Raw genomic sequence first — 15,746 nt, 5'->3', positions numbered from 1 at the left:
TATAAAAAAATACATTCACAGCTTGAAGAGGTGCAACAAACTGAAAAGCAACATCTTAAGGGGGAAATACCAGACACCTGTACACAAATGTTTACAGTCTTCTCAACTTATGTTTTACTGCATCATTACCAAACCCATGGGGATTCTGGGTGATAGCACTTCTATGACCCCTGATGGACAGTTTTGTGCCTGGATGTCTTTAATACAAATAAGATCATTTAAAAAGAAGGAGGAATGTTTTTGTTTCTTTTCCCAAGTGATATTGACTAAACTAAAGTGAAATAATTTCTGAATTAACTCCGATGCTTTGTGGTTTTGTCTCAGGAGCCCATCTGGTGTGGGAGGAGATGGTCAGTGCCTGCTGGTGTGGTCTACTGGCTGCTCTATCTCTGCTGCTAGACGCCAGGTAAATGGACTCTCAACCTTTTTGACAAACTGCTTTTTTGCAGTCAGCAGTCATATCGGATGTCCACATTTTGGAATCAAGCAGGAGAAAATGAATTGTCCCATAGAAAATCCCTAAATTATACTGTATACTGATCTATTCATTTGTGTGCACAGTTGAAAACAAACCGTTTTAATGTGGTCAAATGTATTTCCTGTTTTTTAGTTTTCGAAATTGTCAATAGCTGACAGGAGGTAAACGTGGACCTCGACTGATTTTCTAGCAGTGCTGTTCAGTTATTTGCCACAGACTACACTCTTCCCCCCCCCCCCCCCCGCCTCCCTCCCTCCCTCCCTCCCTCTTGTCCTGTCACTTCAGCACTGATGAGACAGCCACAGAGAACATCCTGAAAGCAGAGCTGACCATGGCCTCGCTGTGTGGTCGTCTGGGCCTGGTGACGCCCCGTGACGCCTTCATCACAGCCATCTGCAAGGCCTCTCTGCCGCCGCACTATGCCCTGACTGTTCTGAGCAGCAATGCTGCCAACCTCTCCAGCAAAGGTACTGCTTCTCACGTGCCAGAATGCCACTTAAAACTACATAGACAACACAGTATAAGTAGTACCTGAGGTGACCTGTATCCTATTTTTATTTGTACAAGATGTTGCCCAAACTTGTTATTGCCTGTACACACACACACACACAAATAATACAGCAAACTATTGGGGCTTGAGTTTGGTATGTTTGTTTTCTTTTCCTGTTTTAATGTTTGCATCACACAATCCAATACACAAAACACACCGCTAAGTCCCTCTTTCCTACCCTGAGGATGGCCTCTGGTCATGGGTGTTTATGTTAAACTAATGAGCACTTCTCATCTCCCGTATGGTTAGATGTGCATGTTGCTAAACAGAGCTTAACATGTAAGATGTTGGCACTCTGCCTGTCCCTATTGCCCTACTCTTATTGCATTAATCCATGACTTTTCACTGTGGCTTCTAATTAGGAACACAGAGAAGAATGTGTCTGGGGAATGTAGTCGCACACACACACACACACACACACACACACACACACACACACACACACACACACACACACACACACACACACACACACACACACACACACAGCTGCTCTCAAACCAACCACTCAGACATTCGTTATTTGCATATTAGCTTGTGGAGATAAAGCCGGCAAATTGGATCTCAACTCGCGATGGATGTTTGCCTAGGAGTTAATTAAGAAAGCTTTTCTTGCATGTCGTAAGCTTGTTACAAAATCAGTTTGTGTGTATTACTGACTCTCAGACCTGATTCCTGTGTGTGTGGGCGTGTATTTGCACATGTGTGTGTCTCCACAGCCTACTCGATCCAGGGCCATAGTGTGCAGATTATCAGCCCCTCCAGTGAATCTCATCAGCAGGTGGTGGCTGTGGGGCAGCCACTCACCTCCCAGCCCCAGGGCACCGTGGTGGTAAGGACACACACGCACACACAATTATGAAGAGGCTATGGTTACACTTGACATTTTAATAATTTAATTCATGTAGCAGTTTTCCAATAACGAAGCTTACAGACATTTTATAATCAAGACACATTATTATTTTTATTCATTTTTCAGAAACGATTTAACAGCTGCATAAAGAAAGCACAACTGTTGTTGTTTGGGAGGATAAATACCCTGAATACTCTGAAAGAAAGCTGTAGTCCTGATTACCAAAGTCCAAAGCAAGACATAGCACAGTTGAGTGCAACTCAAGACCAGTCCAAAAAGAGGGTCAAGTCACGACAAAAAACACATTTACAATCAGATATGATAAAATGCATTGCAAAGCAATTTGTCTACCAGATGGTATTAAAATGCATTATTTGCACAACGCCCAATTTATAACCCCCATTAAAAAAAACAAACAGACACACTTTCTCTCTCAAGGCACCATTCAGGTAAGGGACAACTCTTATGAACATAGTCAGGTCAGGCGAGCCTGTACATCTAAATTTCCCTTTAGGGCACTAACATTTCAAAATACATGGTCAGTAACCTTGACCCTAACCTGGAATCATTATTCTGTAATTAGACATCTCCCCATAGTAATAATTATCTTTTTTCTGGTCTTAGCTCTTACACTACCGTGTTACCGTGTGTTACCAATGGTCGTATGGCTGTGACCGTTTTACATGACGGTACTAATATCTTATAATTTTAGTTTAGTTAGACATCAAATTTGAGCTTTTCCTAGTACTTCACTCATTGTGACTTTGCTCTTGAGAAGTGGATAGTGTATGTGTTGTGTATGTGTAGTGTATTAGCTAAATGCCTGGTGACGTGTGTTATAATGTACTATAATACAACTGTCTGTCCCTGTGTCAGCTAACTGCCAAGAACATCCAGTGCATGCGAACCCTGTTGAACCTGGCCCACTGCCACGGGGCTGTGCTGGGCACCTCCTGGCAGCTGGTACTGGCTACACTGCAGGTACTACTACCACCTGGTACCACACATTTACATGTTACTACACACACACACACACACACACACACACACACACACACACACACACACGTGTATGCACAAGTCAAAATAGGCAGTTCACATTCTCTCTCATCTCTCTCTCTCTCTCACACACACACACACACACACACACACACACACACACACACACACACACACACATTTATGTACACTTCCTTATAATTTTTAATGAGGAAAAATTACATGTATACATGCATAAATGTATGCTTGCACTGCTTATTAGAAAATAAATAATTTGTAAAAACACAAATGACAAAAGCTGATTTAGAATTTAAATGGAATCATTCTTAAATCATTTACATTTCTTCTTATTTCGGGTGAAACATTTGCACTATCTACCAGTATGTCAGTGTACATTTCATGGCCTTGTCAGTTGATGTAGATGTAGTTGCTCCTCTTTTCAACTGCCCTTCAGCTTTTTGCTTTTCTCCCCCAGCACTTAGTGTGGATCCTGGGATTGAAGCCGGGGGTGGGCGGTGTCCTGAAGCCTGGCCGAGCTGTAGAGGGACCCAGTACAGTGAGTTTTTTTTTTTTTTTTTTTTAGGAACTAAAGCATGGAAATGAGCATGCATTGTGCTGCATATTTTTCCATCTCATCGTTGAAGGCGATGAGCTAACTGGCTGTGGTTGTGTCCTTTACCTAAACAGGTGCTGACCACAGCGGTGATGACAGACCTTCCCATCATCGCTAACATCCTGTCCAGACTGTTTGAGAGCTCCCAGTAAGGCCCAGACCTTCATCTGTGAAAATGAACACCCATTATAGAAACTCCCATTACTTATCCCTATGTTCTTCAATAGTCCAGTAGATGTTTTTTTTCAGAAATATACTCACTGGTAAAGGTCAATGGGGCTGCATGTTGTGCTCATAACAAATGTTAAACATAAATAGTTTTTTATTGTCTGCAAATTCAGTAAACCTTTGTTGTTTGCGGAGGAGTTTTAGACATGATGATAAAATCTCAAGCTTGAATCTCTCTACTCTAATAAATACCAGATATTTGTTCATCTTCATAAATAATTATTGGATTGACCTGAAAAATAACATATATGCTCTCTATATACAGTATATGCCTATATGTGCTCCTGTTATAAAAATCTAAATTCCTAACATTTGAAACTGTTCATGCTATGCAACATATGCACATATAATATGCAATATGTGTTTTTAATGTGATCTAGGTACCTGGATGATGTGTCCCTGCATCACCTAATCAACGCTCTCTGTTCCCTCTCCCTGGAAGCCATGGAAATGGCTTATGGAAACAACAAGGTAAAGACTTTCTGTATTTTAGTATTTGGAAATTTGGTTCACCGATGTTTTGGATATGTCATTATTTGGCTTTGGTTAAAATGTCAAATATAGGCTAAGAGTAACAGTTCTTTATTAAAAAAAAAAAAAATTACAGGATGTGGATGTTTTTTTTGCTTGTCTGTCATAGGTAACGCTAATTATGCATTTGATCAGCAAGGTCAGGGTCCAAGGTGTCCAGTGTTTATGTATAGTTTCTATTTTCTTGTCTTGGTTTCAGGAGCCATCTTTGTTTGCTGTGGCCAAGCTATTGGAGACTGGCCTTGTCAACATGGATCGTATAGAGATCCTGTGGAGACCCCTAACCGGACACTTATTGGAGGTAACATCTATTTACAGATACATCCCACAAGATGCAGTGTCACTGTCGCCACATTTCATTTAAATTCTGTGAAAGATGAAAGATACAGTTTTATGAATGGGGTATTATTTTGTTAACCAAGGTCACCCAGTAATATCCCTGCAGCTGCTTAATAAGTGTAATTTTTTTTTTACTGGTTACACTTTGATCAGACTTTATTTCACCTGGTACAATAAGCGTACAAGGAATTTGACCCGTTAAGCATTTCTCTCTAGCTCCAGTTTGTCTAAATTTGGTAACAGTAATTGTCACTTTTTCCAATGCTGATGATGCCATTGAAGATTTGGAACTAAACTCTATAATAATAATAATAATAATGGAAGCTAGAACCTAAAGGAATGTCAAAATTGCCCCCTTCAACCCTTTTGGTTACCCAGTACCAAGGCTCTAATAATGACATTTTTTCCATGGAGTCTGGACCACACGTGTGCTGTGGTTTAGTCATGAAGGAGAAAAATTGTTGAATGAGCTAAAGAAGGTTTGAATGGTCACAATTAGTACACAGTTACAGTTTTTGCTAAAAGCAGAGTGAGGGACTTTAATGTCCAGTAGGTTGTAGTGTAAGCAATATTCTCATCTTGCCTCTTCGTTATTACATATTGGTTAAACTTTCAACGCTGTAGTATGTTCAGCTGATTTTATTAACATACATTTTTTTTTATTTTTTTAAAAGATTTTTTATGGGCATTTCCGCCTTTAATGATAGGACAGCTCAGACGTGAAAGGGGAGAGAGAGGGGGGAAGACACGCAGGAAAACCGTCATAGGTCGGGCTCGAACCCTGGGCCTTCTGCGTCGAGGAATAAACCTCTATATATGTGTGCCTGCTCTACCAACTGAGCTAACTGGCCACATTAACATACATTTTCAACATTTATTTTTTTAATTTGCATTGTTGTTATAGCACTATTATTAGCAGAATTTCCCTCACATTTAAGCATACCTTATATGGGACCTGACTACAGTTTTTGTTAATGGCTCGGCAATTCTAAAAATAAAGATGGAAATCCCCATGGATACTTTCCCCGATGATACAAAATGAACAGCAATACATGAAAATTGCCTTCGTCAAATATTTGATCCAGTGTTGCATATACTGCTTTTTCAATTGAAAGACGACAGTGCGTACACACATGCAGTAGAGCCCTGGCACATATAGAAGTTACTAACACAGGGTTTCTGAGGGCGTCTTAAAAAGTCAAAAATTTCAAAATCAAAATTGTAGTCCTTTTAAAAAGTATTGTGTTCTAGGTCTTAAATCATTTTAAACAGGTCTTTATTATCGCAGTCAACCAGCTTACGTGTTTTTGGTGCGAGTCTCATTCGGATTGTACCACAGACAATAAAACAGATTGTATTCTTCAGCTATGGGGAAGTGCATGTTTAGCAATACTTGGCTTGAAAAAACTGCATTTAGGGCTTAGTTGATGTTGTGATAAAGGTCTTAAATTTCATTCATGATGGTCTTAAAAAGGTCTTAAAAAGTCTTAAATTTGACTTGGTGAAACCTGCAGAAACTCTGTAACATATGGGTTTAAAGCACTTTGGATCGACTACATTGTGTGTAAAGTGCTATATACTTTAGGTTTGGTTGAATTTACTTGAGTTTAGTTTGTACTACACTCTTTGTAGTTATTGGTACCCATCTCGTCATATCTGTAAGAGGATTCTCGTTTTATATGTATGTAAAGAATTGTGTTTAGAGGTTTTCTTCACAATTTCTCTGTCTATCTCCCCTCTCTTTTTGCACTCCTGTCTGTTTTGCAGAAGGTAAGCTCAGATTCCCTCCTCTATAATTATTGGCTTTTCGAATCTCCTTTCTTTTTTCCAATCTGTTCTCCCTCCCTCTCAGTCTGGCACCAACATGTTGGAGTTGAGAGGTCGTCGTTGTGTCAAAATGTGTCCACGTGGTGCATTTGCTCCGCTACCAGTGTTTGACCTTCCATTCTTGTGCGCAATTTGCAATGTGAAGCTCTGATTTGTCACAGAAGCAGAATCTATAGCTGCACCTGCAAAGAATACTTCATGCTTCGATAAAATGCTGCTTATCTTTCTTTGCAGACTTGTTCAAATTCAGTGCTTTTATATTTTAAAGAAAATGTGACAATGGCATCACTGTCTTTATTTACAGATGTACATTATGATGAAATTGTGATGCATTCATGATCATACAGGGCTTCAGAAGCCAAATTATTAAATGGATACACATGGACCATCTGAGTTCTGAAGGGGTACAACTATAGTATCTACTCAGCAGTCTCTCTTTATGCCTCTGAGCAAAACAAAGTTTTCTTCTCTTAGAATTCTTAAGTCTCACGCCATAAAAGTAAACAATTTTGAGGTTTGACAAACCTCCCTATAGACCAAAGATGATTAATTTGGAGCAGATGATGGGTTTGTATCTCACTAGTGCTCTTTTCTCTGCTGAACCTGGCCTTTTCATGTGTATCTATTCTAGCTCTCATGATTACACTGTCTGTCACAGCATTTCCTGTGATCACAGGGGATTCCAGCCTTTATCACACAGACTGTGGTTAATTTCACTCACTTGTTTCCCACCCACCCACTGTGAACAGCGGAAAGCTGCTGGGAAACACTGTTCTGAACAGCCTCTGCGTCAGATCTGTCGTCGTGCACATGTTTCTGCATTTGTGTGTCTATGTGATTTGTCCTGCAGGTCTGCCAACACCCAAACTCCAGGATGAGAGAGTGGGGGGCTGAGGCGTTGACGGCACTTATCAAGGCTGGCCTGGCCTACAAACATGACCCTCCACTCGCCCAAAATCAGGTAGATAACTCCACTCCAAAACAATGTGGAGCACAAACTAACACAAACATTTTCTCTGTCACCTCTTTGCTCTTAGCCCTTCTCTATCATATGAACATTGTAGGGAGTATTTTATTAGATGTATGTATTGTTTGTCTTCTCTGCGTTTCACCCCTAATATCGTTTGTTTGTAATGCTGGCATTTGAGAAATCTCCTCCACTGCTGCATGCCATGATAGATAAGAGTGTGTGCCACATGCCTAAAATGTGGAAAACAGAAGTGTCAGTCACTTTCTCTTGTCACTCACAAACACAGAGTCTGTGACCTTCACCTTAGTGAGACAGATAAAAGAAATGGCACATAGCGTATCTGAAAGAGGGTAGAAGAACTGCATGGAGGTTAATAGAAACAGCACTGAGCCATACAAATGACGGCTGTCCTATAGAAATGTAAAATACAGTCACTTCTCCAAGGCCTTTCTTGCAGTGTGGGCAAGATTTTACAATTACTTGTTGTGTTAAAATAATGTATTCATCCAGCCATCTTATAAGTTTAGTTTATTTCAACCAATCAATCACATAAATACACAACATCACTTACATAACATAAATGGTAAAAAAAAACAAAAAAAAAACAAAACAAAGTGTCACCTTAGTTCATGCAGTGTCATCTTAACTCGTTTATAATCAATACTGATTGACAAGGTGTAGGTTGAAGTATTTGCTTATTACAACTACCCTTTTTACATTCTATTTTATTCTTTTTTTATTCTTAGGTCCCTCAGGATATTAGGAATTTATATAAAATGTATTATCATTCATTTCTGTATTTATATACATATTATCACACATATGTGCAAAAATAAACAAAACAATCTAATCATGTTAATCATCCTACAATCCTATCCGAAAATATAAAAAAAGGAAAAATGAGAAACATCTGAGTTGGACTCGCTGCCTAAGACACACTGGAAGAGTTCTACAATAGCAGTGGAAATAAAAATCGGTAGTTAAGCTAGCCGTTTACAAATTGAATGTTTATCCTCTACCGTGCACCCAAATGGATTTTGCAAAAATGCAAAGCCCTTTTTTGAGTTTCCAAACTGCTTCCCTCGGATATGTTAATTCATGCATAGTTTTTTTTCTTCAGAAAAAAGACCAAAATACCCCTAATGGCTACTATATATTAAAAGACATAAAGTCTGCTACACTTTCACATTTTAACAACCATAACAGCATCTGCATTCATTACGTTTCCCCACTCATTTATTCAAGCATTTCCTTTACTTTGTACTTGTCTGTATGTCATCCATGCTACTCAAGAGAATTGGGGTTATGCAAGTGTTAACAAACAAAGAAAAATACAGTTCTGATGAGTCACATTTAACAACTTCAGAAGCACAAAACTATCTGCCCTGACTTGGAAATTGGCAAACTCTAAAATTGCTTAAGGTATTGTTCAGTGTAATGTTGAGTATTACAATCAATTTTATGGGGCAAAAAGGTAATCTGTACGTGCAACACGTATTGTATAAATAGAGTTTAAATTCTTTTGGGCAAACCTTTACAGTCAAATGTCTTAAGCTCTCTTTCATTAGACTGTTTACACCTGCCCATATATGTCTCCCCTGAACTGTATGTGTTTAATAAAGATGACCTTTAGATGAATGCACCACATTCACAACAACAACTATTCTAAATGTTGAATGCATTGTCTGCAATTGTATATATGTGCTATGCAGTATTGTAATAGCAGCATTTACGAGACACAAATTTAATCTTTGCAGATAATTGTCTATCAGACACTTAACAAATCAGTTACTATCTCCCTCTTTTTTTGTCCCCAAGCGACTGCAGCTTCTGTTGCTCAACCCCTTGAAGGAGTTGTCCAATGTGCTGCATGCAGACATCCGGCAGAAACAGCTGGAGAGTGTCCTGCAGATTCTACAGAGCCAGGGAGACAGCCTGGGGCCCGGCTGGCCTCTCGTCTTGGGTGTTATAGGAGCCATCCGCAATGATCAAGGGTAAGAGCACAAGGGAGGAGAGAAGATGGACAAAGCAGACAGGGCTTCATCTGTGCTGAAATAGTTGTTTTATGCTCAATGCAAATATTTTATTTGTGAGAGTCATCCTAAATGTCTGTTGCTGCGATTGTACTGCCAGTAATTCAAGAAACTGAACTCCAAAGCGTGGCTGTCATGTGTCTTTGTTTCCCTTCAGCGAGTCATTGATCCGAACAGCCTTCCAGTGCCTGCAGTTGGTGGTGACAGACTTCCTGCCCACCATGCCTTGCACGTGCCTCCAGATTGTAGTGGATGTAGCCGGCAGCTTCGGCCTGCAGAACCAGGAGCTCAACATCAGCCTCACCTCCATTGGCCTACTAGTGAGATAACTCCTTGTGCTCATTATTTTTAAGCGTTATGCTCGACACACATTCCTGCAAGTGGTTCATTCTCTACCTTCGCGCTATGTACTGCAAAGTTGCGCAGAAAAACATTTCATCAACTGGTCTACTGGGCTTTGAGAGTCCATCAGTTGAATGATGTGATGTTACCGGTCAATTCCCAGGTGTGAATGTGTGAATCTATGAAGTTCAAGCAGGGCTACGCTAACATAGAATATGGTTATATAAATGGAAAAAAAACAGGCAATGGCTGCCTTAGTTATTATTACTTTGTATTATTGAAATATGAGTAACAGGTTGGACATGTTTCTTTTCCAATAGTTTTAAAGCTAAAACATAGTATGTGTAATATGATTAGACAATATTACATCATTCCTTGTTTTGCATTATTTAATCAAATTTACCATCACTTAAGCACTCCTCTGACCTTTCATAGATACTTTGTACCGTGTTCAGGACATGCAAAACCCGATATTGATCTGTGGTTTGCAGGGTTATTTTTCTTGGATTGTGGCAGGTCCTGTGAGGTTACTTTATGGTAATAGGATAGCTAAACTGCCAGAAGCATTTTACCAACCTCCCTACCCCCACTTCCCCATTTTACCCACAGTGGAACATTTCAGACTACTTCTTCCAAAGGGGCGAAGCCATCACACAGGAGTTGGAGAGGGAGGAGGAAGCTCTGCAGAAGCAGGCCCAGGAGAAAGGAGAGACCCTGAACAGGCCATTCCACCCCGCCCCTCCCTTTGATTGTCTGTGGCTGTGCCTGTATGCCAAGCTGGGCGAGCTGTGTGTCGACCCACGGCCCGCTGTGCGTAAAAGCGCCGGGCAAACGTTGTTCTCCACCATCGCTGCCCACGGGACCCTGCTGCAGCAGCCAACATGGCATGTTGTGGTCTGGAAGGTAACATGCAAGAATTTATAATTGTCATTGGATTTAGTCATACTGGAGAAGCTGTCATCCATGTTGTTTGTACACAATACTGTTACAAAAAAGGGGTTGAAATGAACTTTCCTTCCCTTAGATTTATACTCTGCATTCATTTAGAGCTGCAAAGATTAATCGATTAGTTGTCAACTCTTAAATTAATCGCCAACTATTTTGATAATCGATTAGTCTGTTGGAGTAAATTTTTAAGACAGAAGTAAACATTCTTTGATTCCAGCTTCTTAAATGTGAATCATTTCTAGTTTCTTCTCTCCTCTGTGACAGTAAACTGAATATCTTTGAGTTGTGGACAGAACAAGACATTTGAGGACGTCATCTTGGGCTTTTGGGAAACACTGATCCACATTTTTTCACCATTTTCTGACATTTCATAGACCAAACAACTAATCGAATAATCGAGAAAATAATCAACAGATTAATCAGCTATGAAAATAATCGTTAGTTGCAGCCCTACATTTGTTATCTTATTTTAATTGATTATAGACTCTTAATATGCTGTCTTTGGAGCTGTCTTTCTGCTATTTGAACTATCTTGGTGTCACCACTAGGTACTGTTCCACCTGCTAGACTGTGTGAGGACATCATCCACCACAGCAGACAAGGAGAAGATTGAGTCTGGCGGCGGGAACATTCTTATCCACCACTCGCGAGACACCGCTGAAAAACAATGGGCGGAGACGTGGGTGCTGACACTTGCCGGGGTGGCACGCATTTTCAACACGAGGCGGTATCTCCTCCAGCAGTTAGGTGAGCCAGCCATAATCTACTCTGATATGTATGATGTATCTGATGCTGTTATACATAAGGTAGACTATGACACACTGCTTGCCACAGCTGCCAAAGAATTGTAAACAATGACAATTACATTGAAATGTATTCATAGGTCAAGCCACGTGTAGCAAAAGTTCAGAAAAGGCCCGGCAGTTTTTACTGCTATATTACCACACATTAAGCCATGTCACGCCCTATGGGGACAGGATTAACATTCCAGGGAGATATGAATACTAAAACATGAGCTCCTCATTAACTGAACTCATCATCCCTCTGAACATTTAAGCCATTGCCAAATTACAAGAGGTGACTCACAATATAGAACACATTCCCAGCCTACCACACATTAAATAAATTAGAGAAAGGCTGCTCTTGTACAGCCTAGATAAAATGAATAACTGTTGCTGGCTATATAGTAATATCACAGTACGGGCCTCCTATGGTAAATGTATTTTCATTGAAAATAGGCTCATGTTGATGTTGACAAAATGTATTAACAAGAAACTGTTTGCAACTGATACACGTGCGGTTCTGGCCATAGTTGTCAGTATGTGGCCTCTTTGAACTTCTGTTAGTTGGCTTGTGTTGGTTTGAAACCTCACATGAAAGTGCTAATGGTCACACTTTATTTACAGCTTACACTTGCCGCTAATTGGCAGTCTCACACTCTCCCTACATTGTGCTCTGTATCTGCAGGTGATTTCTTCGAGGCCTGGGAGGTGCTCCTGAACCACATTCAGTCAGCTGCTCTCAGCAAAAACAACGAGGTCTCCCTGGCTGCCCTCAAGAGCTTTCAGGAGATCCTACAGATTGGTACACCTGTTAAAGACTCGGACAAAGCAGGCGATGCATTTGCTGCTATGGGCGTCCCCCCAGTGCTCATTGACCCCCTCTCAGCGTCTGGTCCTGGCAGACCCCTGGTGCGCTCAGATTCACTAGTTGAACGGCTGACGCGATACAACGGCGCTGAGCTGCAGGCCCCTCCCCCAGGGGAGGAGTCAGCCTTAGAAGACTCTGCTCTATGGTGGTCAGCGTGGAACACGTGGTATCGAACAGGAACGGACAGCACAAGACCACCTAGTGGCCCGGCAGAGAAGTTCTCCTTCATCCCCAGCCAGCCCTTCCTCACAGCACTGATCCAGATTTTCCCAGCACTCTACCAGCACATAAAAGCCAACTTCAGTATGGAGGATCTGAAGAAGCTGGGGGTCATCCTCCATGGGGCCGTGTCCGTGCCTATTAGCAGTGATGCCTCACCCTTCATCCTCCCCTCTTTTACTGAGGCGGTGCTCACCAGCCTGCAGGAAGCTGTGCTCACCTCTCTGGATGTTTTGCAGAAGGTGGGCAAAGCAAAATGTATTTTAAAAATATTGGCACCATTGGCTTGTGTTATACAGTATGTACCATAGAAAATAGCATCAAGATAAGAGCCCAGTAGGGTGTCAGGTTGACCTACAGGTCTAAGATGATAATGTCCCCATTTTGAGTCCAGTAGGGGACCTTTGCTGCATGGCATCCTCTCTCTCCTGTCCACCTCTTTACACCCAGAAATAAAAAAGTACTCTTAAAAGAAGAGAGCCAAGAAGATAAAGGGAAGGAAGAAAACATGGTTATCCCCTAGAAATTGCAGTGTTTTGTGGGAGCAGCCCTAATGCTTTAATCCAGTGTTTATCCTATATATCCCAATACTACAAAGGGCTGCAGCTAATCTTCATCATTATTTATTCTGATGTTGAGTCTTTAAAATGTCAGAAAATAGTAAGTAGTGCCCATCATAATGTCTCGGAGCCCACTGTGATGTCTTCTAACTGCTTGTTTTGTTTAACCAAACCGAGAAAAGCAGCAAATCCTCCAATTTGAGAAGGTGGAACCAGCAAATGAGGCTTGAGTCAGTCCTTTAAACAATGCAATGTTTTCATTGGACTGTTAACCCTAATGCAAATGGGATAAAACACTTCCTTGTACCTTTTAATTGACACCTTTACTTGATAGCAACCCCAGCCCTCTCTGCTATGAATACCATGTCTTTGAGAAAAGCAGACCCTACTACTCTCCCTTTCAACCAAAAGTATTTCTTCCCATTTAGTGTCAACTCAGTTCAGGAAACAATGTGTCAGTCTGCTAAATTATGTAATGTGCAGTCCTGTGGTGGATGTCAGCAGTGTTTGTTCCTCCCTTCCCTCCCTGCTGCAGGCCATCTGTGTGGGCCCGGAGAACCTGCAGGTCATGTACCCAGCCATCTTTGAACAGCTGCTACTCTTCGTGGAGTTCTCCTGCAAGCCTCCTCAATACGGCAGGATGGAAACCAAACACGTGGCCAATGCCAAATACAACCAGGTAGGGGGAAATGGAACTGGCTGTTTTAACTGCTTTGGTTTTTATTTGCAATTTATGTCTTCTAACAGTTTGTTTCATTAAAATGTTGGATGGTGTACTCTGTTATCATTGCCTGATCTGTTATTTCTCAACAAGATCGTCGCTCTTTTTTTTTTTTTTTTTTTTTAAAGTTAATGAAACACCGCCCCTCACTCTCTCATTCAGTCTAGTCCTTATGAAGCCCCTATCATGGCCCTTCTTGAGATTGACATGTTCTTCTGGACCCCCATTAGTAGCCCCAAGCCATTTCTTTCTCATATTCCCTCCCTCAGTCATGATTCATCCTGCTGGCAGCCTGCCAGAGAAATGTTTCACTACTTTTCAGTTCAAAACACAGTTCAAATGCATTTCACTTCATTTATTAAACCACAAACAATTCTCATTCATCCTCAAGAACAGAAGAGTCTTTTCACAACATTGTTCTAAATGTCAGTGTCTTTCTTACTCATTGTTGCAAAAACCAAAATCCAGCAGGTGCTATGTCTTCAGGGGAATGCTGAGAGTTGTCTCGATCTAACACTGGCGGGCTGCTACAGTGCTAAGAAATGTTAGCGCTACACATTTCATGTATCAAATCCTGACTGCCAGTCTGTTAGTTGTGCATGTGGGGTCCAGCCCTATGATAATCTAAATCTGTTCAATGGTTTAAGTGAGAGGGTAAACATTTTCTTTTCCGACCCAGCCAAACAGATGTTACGGCAGGTCTTTATTGCCTTGTTGACTTTTATTCGGTGTTGTCAGATTGCCTCCAATATCCTTGGAGTGAGTGTTTTTCCCCTTAATCGGTCCTGGTTATTGAATCTCATTTAGCCAACTATCCACTGCAAATTTGATACAACTTAAAACACCAGTTTAATTGCGACCTTTTCTCATTCTGTTTCTTGGGACTACTCACTGGATAATCATTTTAGATCCAGCTCTTTGCACCGGTGAGTTCCGTCATCTCCTTCAGCCCCCTCTATAGTTTTACTAAGCTGTGCTGAATGGTGATGACCTACCCTCTGCGGCAAATATCACACCGCATGGTAGGCTCTCATGTCTCATCTGCGCCTCCTCACTCCATGCTCCCCCTCTCTGCCTGCCACTAACTGGTGGTTATTCCTGTGTGCACAGTCCCTGTGCAGTTCCATTTTCAGTTGATTTTGTGTTTATGGTAACGTTCATATGCACATGTGTGGTTCTGTTTATATTTCTTAAAGACACACTTTGTAGCATCAAGTCATTTGTTTGGCTATGACATTTCAGCTGTGGTACTCATAATCGCCTAACAAAACCTAAAGCAGACTAATAGCCACTGCAACTTTAAAATACATTTCTGTGTTACTTGTATACTTTTACAAAGTGTGCCTTTTAAAAATTGCTTTCAATGTGGCTCTGCCAATAAGTACAGATAATGGGTTTTTAGATGTGTTTGACTAATATCCACTCGTGTTTTTTTCTCTTGTTCAATCCTCTTGCCCCTGCAGGCGGAATGGGTTGCCTTAAACTATGTGCCATTTGCTGAGCGCTCCTTGGAGGTGGTGGTGGACCTGTACCATAAAACAGCGTGCCACAAAGCTGTCATCAATGAGAAAGTTCTGCAGAACATCATCAAGGTATTTCCACCAGGATGGGATTATTCATAGTCAAAAGACTCATAGTAAAGGTTTTGGAACTGATAAAAAGTTTGTTTTCCAACAGAATTATTGTGAGCAAATATAATATTTGAATAAAATGATCAATTATCAAAACGTATTACCAAAGCACCTCTAAAGTTTGGTCCGCATGTGCCTTCTCTCTAGTGGGGAGTAATGTGTCAGTGTTAGGCTAGAGGCATCATTGAGGCTTACTGTGTTTTTTTTGTTTTTGTGTTTTACACTAGCCCAATAAGCACAGCAATATCCTCAAC

The 15,746-nt window shown here is 41.0% G+C and overlaps 1 protein-coding gene across 5 annotated transcripts in view; it reads left to right on the top strand.

Annotated features, from left to right (window-relative positions):
* The window catches only part of mon2 (MON2 homolog, regulator of endosome-to-Golgi trafficking), a 60,688-nt gene that overhangs the window by 39,028 nt on the left and 5,914 nt on the right, over nt 1-15,746 (top strand). For 2 of the 5 annotated variants that reach the window (XM_036002872.1, XM_031282643.2), the window contains exons 13-30: nt 325-406; nt 764-945; nt 1,748-1,860; nt 2,758-2,862; nt 3,356-3,436; nt 3,568-3,641; nt 4,102-4,192; nt 4,452-4,553; nt 5,068-5,070; nt 7,269-7,379; nt 9,207-9,382; nt 9,579-9,741; nt 10,373-10,666; nt 11,260-11,458; nt 12,179-12,822; nt 13,676-13,819; nt 14,770-14,787; nt 15,325-15,453. In XM_036002872.1, coding sequence (XP_035858765.1) covers nt 325-406; nt 764-945; nt 1,748-1,860; nt 2,758-2,862; nt 3,356-3,436; nt 3,568-3,641; nt 4,102-4,192; nt 4,452-4,553; nt 5,068-5,070; nt 7,269-7,379; nt 9,207-9,382; nt 9,579-9,741; nt 10,373-10,666; nt 11,260-11,458; nt 12,179-12,822; nt 13,676-13,819; nt 14,770-14,787; nt 15,325-15,453 — 2,711 coding nt within the window. The remainder of the gene's footprint in view (nt 1-324; nt 407-763; nt 946-1,747; nt 1,861-2,757; nt 2,863-3,355; nt 3,437-3,567; nt 3,642-4,101; nt 4,193-4,451; nt 4,554-5,067; nt 5,071-7,268; nt 7,380-9,206; nt 9,383-9,578; nt 9,742-10,372; nt 10,667-11,259; nt 11,459-12,178; nt 12,823-13,675; nt 13,820-14,769; nt 14,788-15,324; nt 15,454-15,746) is intronic. The other 3 variants (XM_031282644.2, XM_031282645.2, XM_031282646.2) reach the window with 3 other exon arrangements.

Source organism: Sander lucioperca, chromosome 7 (genome assembly GCF_008315115.2).
Source record: "Sander lucioperca isolate FBNREF2018 chromosome 7, SLUC_FBN_1.2, whole genome shotgun sequence".
Classification (NCBI taxonomy): Eukaryota; Metazoa; Chordata; class Actinopteri; order Perciformes; family Percidae; genus Sander; species Sander lucioperca.
This window is presented reverse-complemented; position numbering and strand designations above follow the sequence as displayed.